This window comes from Crocodylus siamensis, chromosome 2 (genome assembly GCF_052110815.1).
Source record: "Crocodylus siamensis isolate JL-2025a chromosome 2, ASM5211081v1, whole genome shotgun sequence".
Lineage (NCBI taxonomy): Eukaryota > Metazoa > Chordata > Crocodylia > Crocodylidae > Crocodylus > Crocodylus siamensis.
Window position 1 is genome coordinate 244,905,206 of NC_143396.1, and position 18,855 is coordinate 244,924,060.

An 18,855-nucleotide genomic window follows, 5' to 3' on the forward strand; every position below is an offset into this window, starting at 1 on the left:
TTAGGGTTTGGTATCCTTTAGCTTTTCCCTTATTTTTCCAGCCCCATGTAGTCGCACCATTTTAAGGGCTCCCTTCCCCCGTGAATTCTCTCTTTGGGTGGAGCAGTTAGGATTTTATTATTGTTATGGTTTCTCCCTAGTCCAGAATTTAAGATGTCTGGTCTTGTGGCAGTGCTATATCTGCATCTTATAGGCACACAATATGCATATGCTGCCTAGAATAATTCCATGTTCTTGGGATATACTCTGTTAGGCCCTTTACATTTTAAGCTTGAAAGGTGTGCAAAACTTGGTTTCAGAGGTATCTCAATAGTAAATCTGTGGCATCTATCTATGAACCAGGGACAAAAGAGTTAGCTAGACACCTGCATCCTGCAGCACTGGTGGAGGCCCCACCATTCAGCTCAGATGCATAGTTTCCTTGAAAGCACGGTCTTAGTTTTCCAGTGTTTTGCTGGTTCCCAACCCAGGTGCTTTAGGGCTGAGAACCTGAGCAAAGCATCTGTTTCCTGAGATGTATCCTGTAAATATGAGTGATACTTTTTCATGTGGTCCAGTCTCTTGCTTACATGATGGAAGGCTCCACTCAACATGTACAAAAGGAATTTGTTTTCTCCCCGCTTATCTATCCCTGACAACTGATACCGCTTCCTTATTAGGGTACAGTTGTCCATGTCAACACTTCCAGGCAAAGAGTCTCTGGAAATTGCAAAGTTCCGGTTCAGTGGGTGTGTCTACACATGCAATTAATGCAAGGCAGTACATTCCAGAGGAGTTTGAGTTAGAGTAAATTACTCCAGGGTGCAGTGTCTGTATGTGCACCCAGGACAGCATTAATTTGAGCTTGGGCAGAGCAGGCCCATGCTCTCAGGGGAGCAGGAGGGCGGTGGAGGGCAGCAGCAGGGCTGGCTCGGGCACAAGGGAGCTGAAAGTACAGAGCCGTGTGGCTAGGTGGCAGGCAAGAGTCTGGCCCCCTGCTGGCTGGGCTGACTAGGCACAATTTACACCTGTGGTCAGCATCTAAACATGCATTTAATTGCAGCAAATTACCCTGGTGTAAGATACTGTTATCCCTGGCAATGCTTATGCTAATGTAAATTAGTTTACTGTGGCCTAATCACACATGAAGATGGAGCTGCTTTACTCCACAGCTAAATGGTCTACTCCTCAGTAAAGCACGTGTGCAGATGTGGCCAGTGTGTTGGAATTTAGGATGGTACATAGAGCTTGCCATGTTCTTCCTCCACTGTATTCAGCAGATCCTGTTCAGATCCTAACAGGCAGTACTACATTGCTATTCTATAAATACATACCTGATAGCTCAAGATTCTCCCCTTTCTACACCAGAAAGTGTTTAAGTCATTTATTGCCCTTGTAGTTATGAATGTTATAAAATCAAAGTTTTTTTAGCTTTGGCTATGAATGAAGTATAGCAGACGTTGAACTCGGTTTATACCATGGTTTTTTGGTTAATAAATGCTTCTCACCACTGTACAAAGATTTAAAAAATAGCTGCTCTTGGTTATACTTGAAGTAAGTAGTAAGGAAACCATAATTTGTTTAATGGAAAAGATAAATGGCAAAATAGCCCTTTTTCAGATATTTAAGAAAGAAGATGTATGATTGAGTTAATTCAGAGAACCTTTGCAATGTTCTTTTCAATTGCAAGATCTAATGCATGGTTTTTGTTGGTTTTGAAAGATCAGACTAAATATATATGAGGTTATTTTGATTCTTAATATTTTTGACACTCAATATTGGATAAAAGTTGTAGGTATTAAATTAAAGATTATTCTCTTCATCCTCCTCTAGGATTTCCATTTGAATAGAGTGAACCTGGAAGAACCTTCAGGAATGGAAAATTCTCCAGCAGGAGCTAGACCAAAGAAAAAAAATAAAAAGTCATATGACTTAACTGCATTGGATAAATTTTGGCAAAAGCATAAAGGCAGGTAAGAGTACCAGTTGGAAAATACATATTTAAATTAGTAAGTTTGTACTGAAAATTTATCCTTAACAGGCAAGTATGTTTTTCTTAGATTTCATAGACATAGGGGCTGGAAGGGACCTTGTGAGATCGAGGCCAGCCCCCCCGTACCCCTTGGTTACAGAGAAGCATAATTAAGTCTTAACTTTTTAATATGGGCTCTTAAATTACAACACCCTTCCTAAAGAACTCTGATAATTTCATAAAATTAGGTATGTTTGGTAAAAACTTATGTTAATATTTTTTGGAAAAGTATTTTAAATCTTGTTTGAAGTCAACAAAAAGGTTAGGAGTATTAGTTTGATAATCCAGAGAAAGTACACGAGTGACAAATTTATACAAGAATTTAATCGATGCATTTAATTACATTCAGTTTTTCATGGACCTGTGGAATAAAATTAATTTATGAAAAAAGTTTTGAATTGCATTCAGAGTTTGCTGAGGAAAATCATAGTTACTGATAGGGAGAATTGGTACAGAAAGATTAGGAAATTCTTGGTGTACCAGTGAAGAATTTTATGTTATGGAGGCTCTTGAGGAATGGAATCTATACTGATCTTAGCCTACTTAAAGAAACAACCTGCTATATAAAGTTCTGTTCCAGTTAAAATTGTTGGATTTAAAGAGGGTGTTTGATTTGATTCAGCTATTCTTATGTTAGTCAAAATTGTAAGGGGTTCAGAAGCCACGCAGTCCAGCCCCCTGTACAAATGGTTTAGGACTTGACCATTCCAGATAGATCCTTGTCAATTCTCTTTTTGGATACCCCAATCTATCTATATTTATTTATTAGATTTATATCCCACTCCAAAATTACACATCTTTCTTAGGCAGCTTATTCCATTGCCCTGCCGTTTTTACACTTAGGAAGTTTTTCCTGGTATTTGTTCTCAAACTGCTTTTCTCTGTTTGAAATTCAGTTGTCCCATGTTCTGTTCTCTGTGGCTGAGAACAACAATTTCTCTCCCCCTTTTACTGGTGAATGTTTGTCAGTATGAAATGTAGGATGAATACTTCGCTATTGGTTGAATTTAATTCCTTGAGCTGTAACAGGAGCTGAAGTAAAGCCGTGGTTCTCAGCCTTTTTAGACCCAAAGCACCCCTTGGAAAATGCCACCACTTAGTTAAAACAATGACTGAAAACTATAGAAAGATACTAGAGCAATTATTTGCAACTCAGCAGAACTCAGAAAAACCACAAGAGATCAGAAAGATTTTAACACCATACATTCCTATTTGAAATCTCTAGGTTTAAATTGTAAATCATGCTTGCATACGGACCAGCACTAATGTTGTGTGCAGCACCCTTGAAAGGGTGTCAAGGCACCAATTCAGTTAGTCAGAGTCCTGTGTCTGTACCGTAGCATAGTTAGAATCAGAGTACTGTGTCTGTGCCATGGCACCCTAGTTGAGAATCACTGAGTTAGAGGAATTGCTTGCCTGGAAAATCTTTATCTATACTCACAGGTATAGAGCTTGATTTTTAGGGCTTTATAGAAACATGTGCAGCATGTTGAGGTCTGCTGAGCACCTGGACTGCTCATTTTATATACCAGTAGTCGTTCCTTCATGTGCTTTATTTTTAGTATTTGATGATTATGGAGCTATGATGCCTTTTTTCATAAACAAGATTTTTATAAACAGGATTCAATAAAGTATATCAAGTAATTCATATTTGCACTGGAAGCTTAACTATTCATTTTTAATAAGATATATAGTTTTCAGTATTTTAGTAGTGCTGGATGGGTCATGCATTGATGTTGCAAAAGACATTTCCGCAATTATCTGAATCAGCTAGATCATCAAGGTTTACATTTGATGTTTTAACAGAACCTAATATGTAATATTGCTTTAGTCCTTTTCCAGAAGTAGCAGAGTCTGTTCAGCAAGAACTGGAATCCTACAGAGCTCAAGAAGATGAAGTCAAAAGGCTTAAAAGTATCATGGTAAGGCTTATAGAACACAGGAATCATTTCCCTGATAATCCCAGTAATCTTTATTTGCACCTGTTCCATATAAAATCTTTCTTGATAATAGGTAACCAGAATTGTCACTGCCCGTGTATGATTGCATACATTTTCCTCCTCTTGCACTGCCAAATGTGCCACGTACTTAGCTTATTGTCAAATAACTCTGGAGATCTGCTGAACCCAGCCACTGATTAGCTTATCAGAGGCAGCAAGGGACTATGCCAGTGTTTAAATGTACCCTGGTTCAGTATCCATGTTGCCCCTGATCAGCTGATGGCTGGCTGGCAGAGACAGTGCAGGGCTCATTTCAGCCCCAGGATGGTCCATCTGGCCACGCATTTGTTTTGAAGGTGCAACTGAAACCAGCCACAAAATTATTATATACTTAATTGCAGAATAATTTTGTAGCTGGTTTTGCTTTTTGTCACACCATTAATTTCTTAAACATGTAGCTGGTTTACACTGATGCGATTAATTAATAAATCATTTATCTTCCCAAACAAATATTAGTCTGGCATAATCCAGCTTTGATAACGCTTCTATGCATTTTATTCCATTTTCTATTTTTTCCCGTTGCATTTTTATTCCATTTCTATTTTTTATTGTTCTTTCTTTCAAAATATGTTCTAAAGCCTTGTATACTACTGAGGTCAAACTAGTGGTTCTTAAATGGGTACAAAACTTTTCCTGGATTTGCACAATGAAAGTATTCACTGGGCATTGTTGTCAATGCAAAAAAAAAAAGAATAAATATACTCGCAAGTATGATTTTTGTGCCAACAATAAATGTAGCTGTAGCTTTTTGACATTAATATTTTCAACAGGGAATAGAAGGGGAGGATGATGGAGCAATAAGTATGCTTTCTGATAATACAGCTAAGTTAACTTCAGCTGTTAGGTAAGTAATTAAGCACTAGTAAGTAAAATAGCTTTTCATGTTTCCTGCTGTTTTCTGTTAATATACTCCAGTGATTTCTCAACCTTTGGAATATCTAGACTGTTAGCAGGTTGTGAAGTAGAATTTGACTAGTATGGCAAAACCTCAAAAATATTTTAGTCTGGAGGAAATTGTTTAAGTAACTACAGTATGATTTTCACCTCTCATGTGTGAGAGCCATTGAAACTGGATTCTTTTTAACCAGTAGTGTTTGTGGGTTTGTCACTATATCCTAAATGCCCATGTATTCAAATGCATCAAAAGTGGAACGAGCCCAATCACCTCAGTACTGCCTTAGTGTGTTTCACTGTGGGACCCAGTACCTAGGATATATACTTTCCATGCATGTTGCAATGAAACGTTAGGGTAATTTATTGTAGTCAGATGATCAGTGCAATTACTGAAGCTAATACCTGTAGTTTAATAGCCAGTGGCAAAATAACTTATGTTAGGAGTCCCCCATTAGTTTAGGAATTATTCCCATATTAGAGGGTTAGCTGCAATAGCTAAAATTAAATACCTGTTGCAAAGCTGCTAAACTGCTTAGTTGGTGGACATTCTTAAAAATCCAGGTACAGCACCTGAAGATCCAGCAGCATGCCAAGGCTGCTAATCCAAGCAGCAAGGGGAGCCTGAATCCAATCAATAACAGGTGTCCCAGTACCCCCAAGCTCATTAGGTCTGTCCACTACTATCACTTCTGTCTTGACTGAATTCAATCTTAGTTGGTTCACCCATATCCAATCCCCACCTATAAAAAGGCACTGCAGGACCTGAATCGGATGAGAGGGGAGGAGATGGATGCTGTCAGCATACTGATGGCACTTCACTCCAAACCTTCTGCAGTCATTCTGTCACCTGCCTTCTAAGTGAAGTCACTGCAGTCTCTATGAGTCGAATCCATGTAGACAATCACTTGAAAGAACAATTGCTTACCTTACAGCAGTGCTTCCCAAACCTTTACTCAGCATGACCCCATTTCCTCCCCATCCCAGCTCCTGGTGCTCATCCAGGAGGGCAGGGGGTGTGTCTACCCCCAGATCTGCGTGAGGTGGGGTGGGGTGGGCTGGGACTGCCAAGCTCTTCCCGGCAGGGCAGGGCAGGGTGGGTGGCGGCGGCAGCACTGGGATAGGGTTGGGGGGCCACAGCTGTTGTACGCACTAGGCATACAGCGTATTAAAAACAAGCAGGATCTTTATCAGGGAATAAGGCAATATGCCACATTTATTGAGAGTACAGAAACATCAAAACATCACCTACACATTCTCGTGCGCACGCACACACAGTTCTGAAGATGCTAAGGTGTTACCAGTCTTTGAGTTGCTCAAGCCAGCTTAGTGGCCAGCTAAGCTAAGCACTAGAGGGGAGCCGAGCCTTTGTTAGACATGTATTGGTGCTCCTTCATTGTTGTTATGCAGAACAGACCCAAAGCTTCTTTGTAATTGCCCACTTTTTATAATAGCTGTCTCCCGTGCATGTCTATGGACCTTGTTATGTCAGCTATGAAGTTGTTTTTCTCTTTTTCTGGTGTGTTGAGATGATTCTGGTTCTTGGGGCGGATTTTTCTTGCTCTGGGTTCTGCAGTCTTTAGTTGTGGGGACAGGGTGCTATTTTGCCATTGTTTTGCAGCCCTCAGCTTTGTCAAAACTGGAAGTTACTACGACCTTTAGCCATTGAAGAATTACAGCAGTCATAAACCTTGCTTCTTCTGCTTATCTTCATTCTTCACCTAATGCAGGTTACTTCTTCAGTTTTTTCTTAGCATAGGTCATTAAATGATAGCACACAACACACAATGCTTTTCCAGTCACTCCACACTCATTCATCCATACATTCTAAATATTATTCAAACATTCTTAGTTTACTACATATATGTGTATATATTAGCATTAGGCTGCTATAAAATGGAGTTTGGCCCAGGCTAAGTCATACAAAAGCTAAGCTAAATAGTATAACAATAAAATGACTATAATTAATATAGAATGGATGCAAGTTAGCTTAAAAAGCTAAATGATATGACAACAGAATGATTGTAAGTGGTTATTTAAAATTAAAATCAACTTTAACTTGACAGCCATCCCAGAGTTCTCTGTGGCCCCCCCAACCAGTGCCACTGCTGCTTGCCCCCAGCCCTGCCCCTCCGGAAAGAGCTTGGCGCAGCCCCAGACTGCCCCACCCCACCCCGATCTGGAGGCGCACGCCTCCCCTCTCCCCCCACATCCCCTCCGAGCGGCAGGAGCAGTGGCGGGAGCCGCCAGGTAAGAGGTGGACAAGCTGCCAAACTAGCGGCTCCCTAGCAAGTGGCATACAGTGGTGGGAGCTGCCTCCCACCTCCCTGCACCCGCCAAACAAGCCATAACTCAGTCCTGCGCCTGTCTCACCCCAGCTAGGCAATGCTTGCCCCAGCCCCTGCCCACAGCCCCTCTCCTTCACCACAGGGGGCCTTGATCTGCTGCTCCCACTCCCTTTCCTTTCCCCCTCCCTCCTCCCCTTCCACCACACCAGACTTACCAACTGCACACAGCTCTTCAAACTGCTGGGCTGGTATTGGAAATCAGTATTGGCCAGTATGCCTCCTTAAAGATTGGCTATTGGCATCAGCCCCAAAAATCTCTATCAGTGTACCCCTGCTGTTACGTGATGACACATCTAAGGACAAATTATTTAAGTAGTGTGTGAGGGTTGTTCAGCAAATAATAATTATACTTGTTTTGTTTGGATTGAATGTGAATGAAACATGGATGCAGTCAAGTAAATTTCTAGTCATTTCATATTTTATGTCAAAAAGAAGAAACTCCCTTTTGTAAAAGGATATTTTTCACAATTCTAACCACCAGAAAGTATTTGTACAATTAGAGAAGACTGGACTCCTTGTATTTTTATAGATTTTATAGATTGTTATGATTTATCTTTGTTGTAAAACAACATAGGAGATAAAATTAAGCATTTTAAGTTGATGAAAACCATATTTAATACTTAGCGCTGACTGAAATATTGTCCGATTATTTAGATGCCTAAATACCAATTTAGGAGCCCAGCTTTAAAGAAAATTTTGACTTTGGCTTTGTAAATCAATAAATGGAAAGTGATCATTTTTATATGCTTTGTATAAGCACTACAAATCTTTAATCTTTCTTTTCATTGCAGTTTTAAATTACTTATGTATATAATACTTATTTTTGGGTAGTTGTTGAAATGTTCCAGATATGCAACTACTTATAATATAGGTAATGTGAGTAATTAACGTTTGAACAGAAGCCTTCTGCATTTTCTGTTTCCTTTCATTTTCAAGCTTTTATCTAGTTTCACATAGTTTGTCCATTAATTACATTTAATACCCAATTCGGTCTGAATGTACAACTTAGCAGGTTAGTTTGTATTTAATTTTTTCAGCTCTCTTCCAGAACTTCTTGAAAAGAAGAGACTCATTGATCTTCATACAAATGTTGCAACTGCTGTTTTGGAACATATAAAGGTACTGTTATTTATTACAAAAATTCAAATGCTCTGAAAACTTAGTCTGCCCTTTCAAACCACAGTCTATTGACACTACTTGAATCTGAAGATTTCTATCTGAACAAATTAAGGCAGATCAGACAGTCATGGCTTCCAAAACTATTACTTTGGAAAGTGTTACAATGGATGATATCATCTGCTCTTGGAAAGTACAAAACAACAGCCTTTAATTTTGGTTTATGTGCATGACAATGAATTAAATGTATCACGAAAATCTTAGGTCAGAATTGTTCACTGATTTATCTTGTTTATTTGTGATGGCTAGATGGTAGTGGTGACTGTTTAGTGTGGGAATCTATCTTCAATAATATGAAAGCTTCAGGTAAATAAAGATTGTCAGTATTTATTAATGACAAATATTTTCTTTTAAATATATAAAGAATTTGTTATCTCTAAAAGCAAAATTAAAAATCCCTCCTGTGAGATGTTCTGTCAGAGGAAGCCCAATTGGAGATGCTTCTGCAGAATGAAGAAATTCAGTACCAGGACACAAAAGAGGCCAAACATTTCTACTGGTGATCAGCACCCCTGCATTATTTTATACTGTCACTTACGTGCCATGTTCACGTACATTTAGATCTCTCACTTGGCATTATGTTTGATGGAAAGACATCTAAGCTAGACCATATAAAATGCTGAGGGACAGGGATGTCCATTTCTGTCTGTTTTTAAGTGCAAAGTAGGGGCATGGGAGGTCTTCTGTAGCCTTCACTCCCAAGTAAATATTCTCATAGAGCTACCATGTTGTGATTGCTTTTGCTTTGTCATCTCTCTGAACTTGCGAGCCTTTTATTTGTTGCGGTACAATGATCTAGTTAGTTGAGCCTAGGCCAGAGAAAGGTGCTCCCAATCAACTTAACTTAGTGATTAAGGCATTTCCCTGGGAATGGAAATTGGAGGGAGCATTTTGGAGGAAGACAGTATCAAACTATCCAAGTGAGTGTACTTATCACAGGACTGCTTTATAAAAGGTTCATAGCATCACTACTTCTGTTCCCTACCAGCTCTGTTTTGTTTTTTTTCCTGAAAGTAGCTGTGACTGCTGTGCTTTGTATGGCTCTTAGGTATTTTTAGATGTGATCTGATTAGACCCCAGATTTGTCCCCTCATGGGACTTAGGATGCCTAGTTTAGTTTGTGAATGCTGATCAGACTTAGGCATAAGAATTAAAACCGAGCCAAACAGCTCAACCAAGATGGCAGTAATTCTTGGCGTACCCAGTAGTAGAATTTTAGGCACCTAAATGATTTTAGTGCTAAAAATCAGGTGTTTCTCAAGCATCTGCCATACTCTGACTTCAGTGGTTAGGCCTAATTCTTATGCATCTTATTCTTGGAATTAGATGCTTAAAATCTGCTAATACTCAATTGCAGGGGTCTCTAAGGCCATGTCCACATGAGCATGGACATTTGGTTCCCCAGGGACACATAGAGGTAGCACACCTTGTGCCACCATTAGTTGTCCCCAGGAAACACCTGTGCCACACGCCCTCTGGCATGCAGCAAGTTACCCTGGGTGGGGTATGGGAGGCTGGGGCCAGCTCTGCACTGGCTCCAGCAGCCTTACCTGGGGCCCTGGGGGCCTCCCAGGGCTGCAGCAGCAGCAATCTAGCCACTCAGAGCCTGGCTGACAACCAAAGTATGGATCCAGCCAGCCTGGTTCCGGTCTTGAGAGGCACACACTGCCACTACATGCGCTGCTCCATTTTTTTGCGCAGGTTTCTTTGACATCTGGCTATCCAAAGGTTAAAAAAAAAAAAAACACCCCACACTGCTCCCTTGCACCATGGAGAACACCTGAACGTGTGGTATGTGGTGCTGCAAATGAGTCTGTGGCATCACATACTGCATGGTTGTGCTCTTCTGGACACGGCCTCAATGGGCATAAGAGTATTCACTCTTGTGGTGGACTATGGGTTTTATTGTGATAATTCTATGTTAACTGTTTTCATGATAGAATATTGCATGACTCAGTTTACTTCAGTAGCCTGCATGCAGAGAATGAAGGGTTAAGTTCCAGGGCTGTCTGTGTGCAGGACAAAACAAAATGGACCTTTAGCATAAACAGTCTTGAATCATTTTGTTAACATACCAAATTATAGTGAGATGCTCAACACCCAGGAAATGTGCAGAGGAGATGAACATAACAATGGAAGAGCTGGCTGGGGATAAAGCAGCCTGTCAGCCCCCATCCAAAAGAGTCTGGGAACTGAGAGAAGTGGTGGAGTTGGAGAGACTAGAAAGGGAATAGCTAAATATCTTTGCGGGGTGCTAACGGCTGTGCAGGCTGGACTGGGTAGAGAGGGGAGAGAGAACTGCTGAGTGGCTGGCCTTTGCTCCAACAAATTCCTTTACAGAAGAAACTGTCTGCTTTGCTGCTTGGAACTTTGGGGTGCACTCAATCTCCCCAGCAAGAGGCAAAGTTTCTCTCTTGGGAGCAGAATTATCATATTTATCCAAATCCAAGATAACTTTAAATTTAAAACAACCCTCCCCCAGTAATTACATTCCCATACATGTAATGGGGGTGGAGGTGTGGCACTGTATGTCAAGGAGCACTACACATCCTTTGCCAGCAGAATGGGGTCAGAGGAAGGGCAGGCTGAAGGGGGAGAGCGATTTGACGGTGGGGGTCTACTACAGACCCCCCCCAACCAAGGGGAAGAGCTGGACCAGGAATTTTCGGGCCAGCTTGCAGAGGCACTTAAGGCAAGGGATGTAGTTGTCATGGGTGATTTTAATTACCCGGACATCTGCTGGGAGGAACAGTCAGCCAGGACGGACCGTTCCAGCAGGTTCCTGGCTGAGATACAGGACCTCCACTTAATCTAGGAGGTGCATGGTCCCACCAGAGGAAACGCCCTGTTGGACCTGGTCCTGGCCACAGGTGATGACCTGGTAAGGGGCCTCCAGGTTCTTGACCACCTGGGCAATAGCAATCATCGCTTGCTGGAATTCACCATCCAGCGCAGGGTGTCAAGGGCCTGCAGCAAGACGGTAGCCCTAGACTTTAGGAGGGCCAACTTCAACAAGTTGAGGAGACTAGTGGATGAGGCGCTGGGGTCCCTTAGGGCAGGGGAACTCAGTGTCCAGGACAAGAGGTCGTTCCTTAAGGAAACAATACTCAGGGCCCAAGGGAAGTCCATCCCAACAAGAAGCAAGGGGGACAAGAGTGCCCGAAAGCCCCCCTGGCTCACCGAGAGCATCCGGGAATGCCTGCTTACCAAAAAGGTGGCATACACCCTGTGGAAGAGGGGTGCTATCTCCAAAGAGGAGTATACCTCCTCTGCTCGGGCCTGTAGGGGGGCTGTCAGGAAAGCTAAGGTGGACATAGAGCTAGGACTAGCGTCCAAGATCAAGGATAATAAAAAGTCCTTTTTCAAATATATAGGGAGGATGAAGAAGGCACCGGGTAATGTTGGGCCCCTGCAAAGTACACTGGGCAATCTGGTGGTTGCACCAGAGGAGAAAGCAGAACTCTTTAACCAATTCTTCACCTCCATTTTCTTGTGCAGGGACTGGGATTTCCCCGCTGTGATGCCAGACAGACTTGAGGGGAACACCTCCAGACCTCAGGTTGGGGAGGACCGAGTTAGAGAGCTTCTGGAGGGGCTGGACATGTTCAAGTCAGCGGGTCCAGATGCTCTCCACCCCAGGGTGTTGAGGGAGCTAGCTGGGGTTATTGCAGGGCCCTTTACAAGCACTCGTGGTGCTCGGGCCAGGTGCCAGATGACTGGAAGATAGCTAACGTGGTCCCCATCTTCAAAAAAGGGAAGAGAGAGGACCCAGGTAAATATAGGCTCGTCAGTCTTACCTCAATCGTAGGAAAACTCTTTGAGAAGATCCTCAAGGAGCACATCTGTGATGGGCCGGCTTCAGGGATGATGCTCAAGGGCAACCAGCCCAATTTCATTAGGGGCAGGTCATGCCAGACCAACCTGATTGCCTTTTATGATCAAATCCCAAAGGCAGTGGATGCAGGTGTCGTCGTGGACGTAGTCTTTCTAGACTTCAGCAAGGCCTTTGACACCATCTCCCACCCCATCCTCATTAAAAAACTAGGCAACTGTGGCATTGATGCCTACACAGTCAGATGGATTGCAGATTGGCTCAAGGGTCATACTCAGAGGGTGGTGGTGGATGGGTCATATTCGACCTGGGGGGAAGTGGGCAGCGGAGTCCCACAGGGCTCGCTGTTCAGTTTCTTCATCAGCGATTTGGACGGTGGGGTGAAAAGCAACCTGTTTAAATTCACTGATGATACCAAAATTTGGGGTGAGGTGAGCACGCTAGTAGGAAGGGAAAGATTGCAGCAAGGTCTGGATAGGTTACAGGAGTGGGCTAACATAAACAGGATGCGTTTCAATACTGACAAGTGCAGGGTGCTGCACTTAGGCAGTAGAAACCAGCAGCACACTTATAGAATGGGAAACTCCCTTCTTGAGAGCACGGAGACAGAAAGGGATCTTGGAGTCATTACTGACTCCAAGATGAACATGGGCCGCCAATGCAAGGTCACGGTTGGCAGGGCTAACCAGACCTTGTTGTGCATCTACTACTTCACAGTTAGGGCGGCTAGTAGCTGGAACCAACTTCCTAGGGAAGTGGTGCTGGCTCTTACCCTGGGGATCTTTAAGAAGAGGCTTGATGCCTACCTGGCTGGACTCATTTGAGTCCAGTTTTTCTCCTGCCCAGGCGGGGGGTCAGACTTGAAGATCTACAAGGTCCCTTCTGATCCTACTTCTATGATTCTATGATACATGGAAAACTATACAATTGTTATAATTTTCCATGTATAGGATCTAATTATTGGGGAGTTACCTTAAATTTTGTCCCCAGTCATGGTAGAAGCAGGCAGCCTTGCACTTGTATATTGCTCTCCCATCACTTAACCCCCAGTGCCTGTGCCCCTGCCGGCTACCTGTCCCTCCTCCCACCTGCGCTGTTGCTACTTGTTCCTCACCCCACCCCACCATCCAATCCCTGACCTGTGCTGCTGCCCAGTCAGCAAAATGCAGGTTGCTGCCATATTGCCTGACCCAAGCTTCAGCAGCAGTGCAGGTCAGGAGATGGGAAAGCAGGACCTTTAGGTTCCTCAGGCTCACTGAAAGTCAATGGCACTTAGGCACCTAAATTTCTTAGTTGCCGTATTTACTCACATACCACACATACTTTCCCTCAAAAATCAGGCCTCCAAAATTGAAGTGCATGTCTTAACCAGACGAGCTGATTTTCTTTGTCAGAATAAAACAGTAGTTCTCAACTCTTTTAGACTTACCCCTCCTTAAACTTAAGGCACCCCTTGGAAAATGGCATTCTCTGATTACAGAAAAATAATAGTGCAGCTCTTCTGTTTTAAAGAATTCAGAAAGACCACAACAGGGCAGAATGTTTTTAACACAATTAATTCCTAGGTGAAAACTGTGGATTTATTTTATTAATTATGTTTGCATGCCTGTCAGTGCTAACATTCTGTGCCACTCCATGGCACCCTTGAAAGAATCAGAAGGCACCACAGGGTGCAACAGAACCCTAGCTGAGAATCACTAGAACAGAAGCATAAGGATGTTGTATTGCAGGATGGTTACCAACTACTCTATTATCCAGCAAATAGGAGGGGTGGAGTTCTATGTTGAGTCATTCAGAGGCACTCTGAACGTGCCAGGTGTTAGAAAAGCTTGCAGCTGTTATGCAACACAGCCTGTCCATTAAAAGGCCACGTGTAGGCTACAACTCCTGGAAAAATCTTTTTTTCCCTGCATTCTGCCTTCCAAAAACAAGACCTGTCTTATTTTGGGGTCTGTGGAAAGTGAGAAAATACAGTGCTTCAGAAAAATGCATCCCGTGCCATTGTGGAGGATCAGAAGTAGTGGTATGTTTTGAGGCTTACTTCGTTGGATTTTAACACTTATAAATTAAATCCACATTGATACCATATTTTCCTGCATGCTTCAGACACCTTTTTCCCCAAAAGCAGCTGCTAGCAATTGGGACGTACATTTTAAGCAAGGAAATGCATTAATAACTCTTTCTGCAGCACAAGTCTACCAGGGGAAAGATAAAGTAACACTACGTATACTGCACAGGGGTAGCACAGTGAATTTTTGGCTGTGGGGGACCTTCATCCTCACTGTGATACCAATGTGTAGTGTTATTGTGGTTATTACTAAATTTATTCTAAAATTCTGAAAACTCTATATACTGGTCTCTCCCATTTATTTTGATTCAGTTACCATGGGATCTAATGTATAGTTTCTTGCAATAGTTGGCGTGGAGTTTTGTGTGCCAACTTTCATACTTGGTAATTGAAAGGTAGTGCAGTAGCTCCATAAAAAATAATGGCATTTTGCAGTTTTGACATCTTTCATGATGCCTGGTCTGTAACCTCCCTTTTTTAGGAAGGATAATTGAGAAGGTGGTGGCAGGCCAAGTCCAGAAGCATTTTACAGCTAATTCTTTGGACATCAGTCAGGTTTTCAGAGCAGGATATGAAATGGAATAACATTTGTCTTGATTGACTGATTATCTTCTTATGGCATTGGACAGATGTTCCTCTTAATTCTGCAGTAGATGTTGTTGAAATTTAGGCAGTTCCTCCCACTTCTGCCTAGAGTAGTCACTCTTTCTGCTGTTGGAAAGGTCCCAGAGAGTGATGGATGACTGTTTTTCCTTGTAGATAATTCTCAGTTGTGAGGTTCCAAAGGGCTTGGTCTACTTAGAATCTTATTTTGTACTGAGCAGCTGCTGGAGAACATCAGGAGACAGGAACATAGTGGCATCCATGTGCTGATATTTCTTACCATGTTTCACTTTTCATTGGAGCTGGAAGGAACCATTTCTTTGCTCTCCAGGCATTTGTCAGAGAGAAATTTAACCACTTTAAACCTATCCCAGAAAAGAAGGCAAACAGGTTGACTGGTCAAGTTTAAACTGGGTGGCATTGACCAGTATAAGACTTGCCTATAATTGCCAGTTGCATTTTCCTATAATTTTTCCATTGGCAGTGTCTTTCAACTTTCTGTCCTTATAAAGCTGTGAAATATTAGAGAGGAGGAGGGTGGTGGTGAGACAGCTTCTCTGGTAATGTTTTTGACCTAATACAAGAAATTCTCAATTCACCTACTATGCTGATAGTCTCTTTTATAATTAGTAAAATAATCCAGGAAATGACAAAAAGACTTCTGAGAAGGGCAGAAGGAGACAGCTTTTAAGGGTTTTGTTTTGTGGGTTTTTTTATCAATGTACCCTATTACCAGTTCAGTGAGGGAATTCAGCACATTAATCTGTGTTCTTTTCATCTTCAAGATTGGGTAAAATGATATTTATGTTTTAAATAGAGTCGTCTACCTTGTACATGGAGCTTGTTTCAACTACAGTAAATATGTAAACATTGTTCTTGACATCACTTATGAAAATCTGTGTGAAGAGTCTTATAGTGTGTACCAGCTATAAGATTAGATTATGTTTGTTAGAATACAGCTTTTAATTTTTATAATATAAACCAATCTGATTATGATGTCTGGTTTACAGCTGCTTTCCATATGGCTTTGGATCATTTTCTTAAACTTTGCAAGAGGAAACCAGAAATTAATCACCTGCTCAGGGGTCCTGGCAGTTTTTTGGCATTATCTAAATGTTCAGTGAAAAGTTGGAAAGAACATACCAAATTTTCTCAAAGTGGACTAGCAAATATTTATTGGTAAAGCTTTGAATAAATGAATATATGTTTTACATAGATTGTTTTTGCTTTTTAGAGGCTGATAATTTAGGCAATTTATCTGAAAGTCAGACCTTGAAAAAGAATGCTCTGCGTTTCAAAGTTTGTCTAAAAGTATCCCAACCATGCAGTTAGTCCAAAAAAAGATATCACCCACAAAAAATCCTTGCCTCTCCAGACAATTTCAGACTAAAATTATGGATATTGTCTTAGCATTCTTAGAATTTTAAGTAATGCTTATTTTTACCTATGCTGAATAATATGAATGTATATTATTCTGATTACTAGAATATACTAAATTGTTTAAATTTAAAAAATAAAATTCATAATACTTTCTTAATGTGTTAATGTGGAATTAAAATATACGAATACAATTTGACAATCTTACATGTTCTTCATATAAGCTTGTGTAGAAATTTCTGTCAAACTTTTATGAAAAATTCACATGTAGATTGACAGCAGGACACGATCCTTAGTCTGTAAGATTATTCCACTCCTTTCTAACTGTATTATTAAAGTTAGATTATATTTTTGTTTTCTTACCCCACTAACGAAAAAAAGTAAGTCATTAAAACCTCTTAAATTTGTAAAGTGATTTGAGTATATGGGAAAACCAGCATCAACTCATTGAAGTCCAGCAAGTGATTTTCTTTTGATGCCTTGGCAATATATTGTTACTCACTAATATTTCCATGAAGTCCTATGGAAAGGAGGCAGAATACTTTGTTACTCTCATCCCTTTCCCAAGGAAAGTTCCTTTTCCTGTTGACACATTCCTCCTGAGCATTTTTGATTCTACGAAAGGAGCTGCTATTACCAGTTGCCTTTTTTCAGAGTGTCTCTAGGATTCTTCTTCGATTTTCTTTCTTTCCTTTGAAATCTTCTGTTCTAAAAGGGTGAGTTTTTTGTGGAAGTACTTAGAAGAGGGGTGGGGGTTCTGCTAGCCTAAAGATAGATCCCAAGTCCTTCATGGTTGGCTCCCACTGCCAAAATCAAATGACTCCTGCTCCCACCTCATATTTAAATTTAAAAAAAAACGGATTTTGCTTTTGGTTTGGAGCATCATACACCAGAAGTTTCTCCTGGAGGAGGAGTTCCAGGTGACTGGCATCTTGCTCCTTAAAATGGCTTTTGTCATAGTCTCCATGAATTTTAAATAATGAGGCACAGTAATCTGAATTCTGCAGATAAAATGTACATACAAATAATGTGTCTGAGTTTGCAATCAATAGCAATTATTAAATTGCATTATTATAGCTGTAGATCATGCCAATCCTTCATTGCATATGAGAGGGAGAGAGGGCAACAGTGCAAATATAAATCAGTCATGAGAAGGTTTACCTCTGTTCCAATCCGAGTATTCTCAGATACAAATTGTTTATTAAAGAAACCGTTGTCCTTTCTCTGATAATTAATAGATCTTAAAGTATTGACTGAGAGAAACACCTACGCCCATCCTAGTTGAAATGCCTCTGTTTTTCTGTTTTCCTAAAGAACTTTATTTCTTGGGTTTGTGGTGGGGGGTTAACTTTTCAGGATTTCAGTGCATCTTTTATAGAAAATCTCTGGGAGGTGATATGTCTGATGACTTACTACGGCTCTGTCCAACTGGTAGCCCATGAGAATTTAAATTGTGGCCCTTGGGTTCTCATGTGGCTGACAGTATTTCTCCCCCTTCCCCTCCTTTCTTCCCTACCTTTATTACTCCAGCTGCAGAAGCAGCCAGGGTCTCTGGGCTCCTTCTTCCTCTAGCTTTCACTTTCCTATCCTAGGGACAGAGCAGTACAGTGGAGCCTGCAGTGCTGGTCGAGCTTGTGACTAGGGAACTTAGGGCAAAGCAGAGCACCCAGTCCAGTAAAGGAATGCACAGCGAAGTGGAAGGAGAATGTGGTGTGCCATGGCCCTTGCTAGTGCAGTTCCAAGCCATTTAGAAGTTGAAAAGTTGGATAGCCCTGACTTACTATATAGCCTGCCTATGCACATGTAAAAACTACATACCAGAAGAAATTTATAGAAAACATTCATAAAAAGTTAAAGACCAGATCAAGCATCTTGTACCACCAAAAAAATGGTTGATTGTTTTCGTTTTCTGTTATGACAAAAGGAAGTAATGAAAAACAGAATAGTTTTCTTCAGTTAAAACTTAAATTGCTATATCTCCAAGCAGGAACATCCCTCATGAGGGACGAACCAGGGTGACCATCCTGGGCCCCATGGTTTGGGGGGGGCCGTGGACAGTGTCATACAGGCCCCGCTGCATGCTGACAACTCCGTATACTGCTGGCTCTGCGCTCCAGCTGCTTGCCATCATCCCTGCCCCCCTCCCCCCAGCTCTGCACTCCAGCCACTCACCACTACCACCACCCCTCCCCCCCCACACACACTCACTCACTCATGAGCTGATATGCCTGGGCCCTGCATACCCCTAGGAACAGCTCTGTCTCCAAGTTACTTTCAATGGGCTCCCTGGCAGGAAGTAAATAAAATATATAAATATATGTATACATAAATACATACAATATAAAAATATATATGAACATATTCAACTAAAATGTTAAAATATTTTTTACTGCTGTAAAATGTACATACAGGTTAGATATGAGAATCCTAAGCTGATTTATATATATATATCTCTGCTTAGTTTTTCTTGCCTTGTTCTCTCTCCAGTTTTTCAGACACTTTTTCTGACTTTGCATCTTTAACCTTCTTTTTCTTCAATTTCGCTTTCA

General features: G+C 41.4%; 1 protein-coding gene across 1 annotated transcript in view; it reads left to right on the top strand.

The window, feature by feature from the left end:
- Positions 1-18,855, top strand: part of SCFD1 (sec1 family domain containing 1) — a 114,468-nt gene that overhangs the window by 33,054 nt on the left and 62,559 nt on the right. The window contains exons 11-14 of the mRNA XM_090033546.1: positions 1,813-1,952; positions 3,843-3,933; positions 4,782-4,855; positions 8,288-8,369. Coding sequence (XP_089889672.1) covers positions 1,813-1,952; positions 3,843-3,933; positions 4,782-4,855; positions 8,288-8,369 — 387 coding nt within the window. The remainder of the gene's footprint in view (positions 1-1,812; positions 1,953-3,842; positions 3,934-4,781; positions 4,856-8,287; positions 8,370-18,855) is intronic.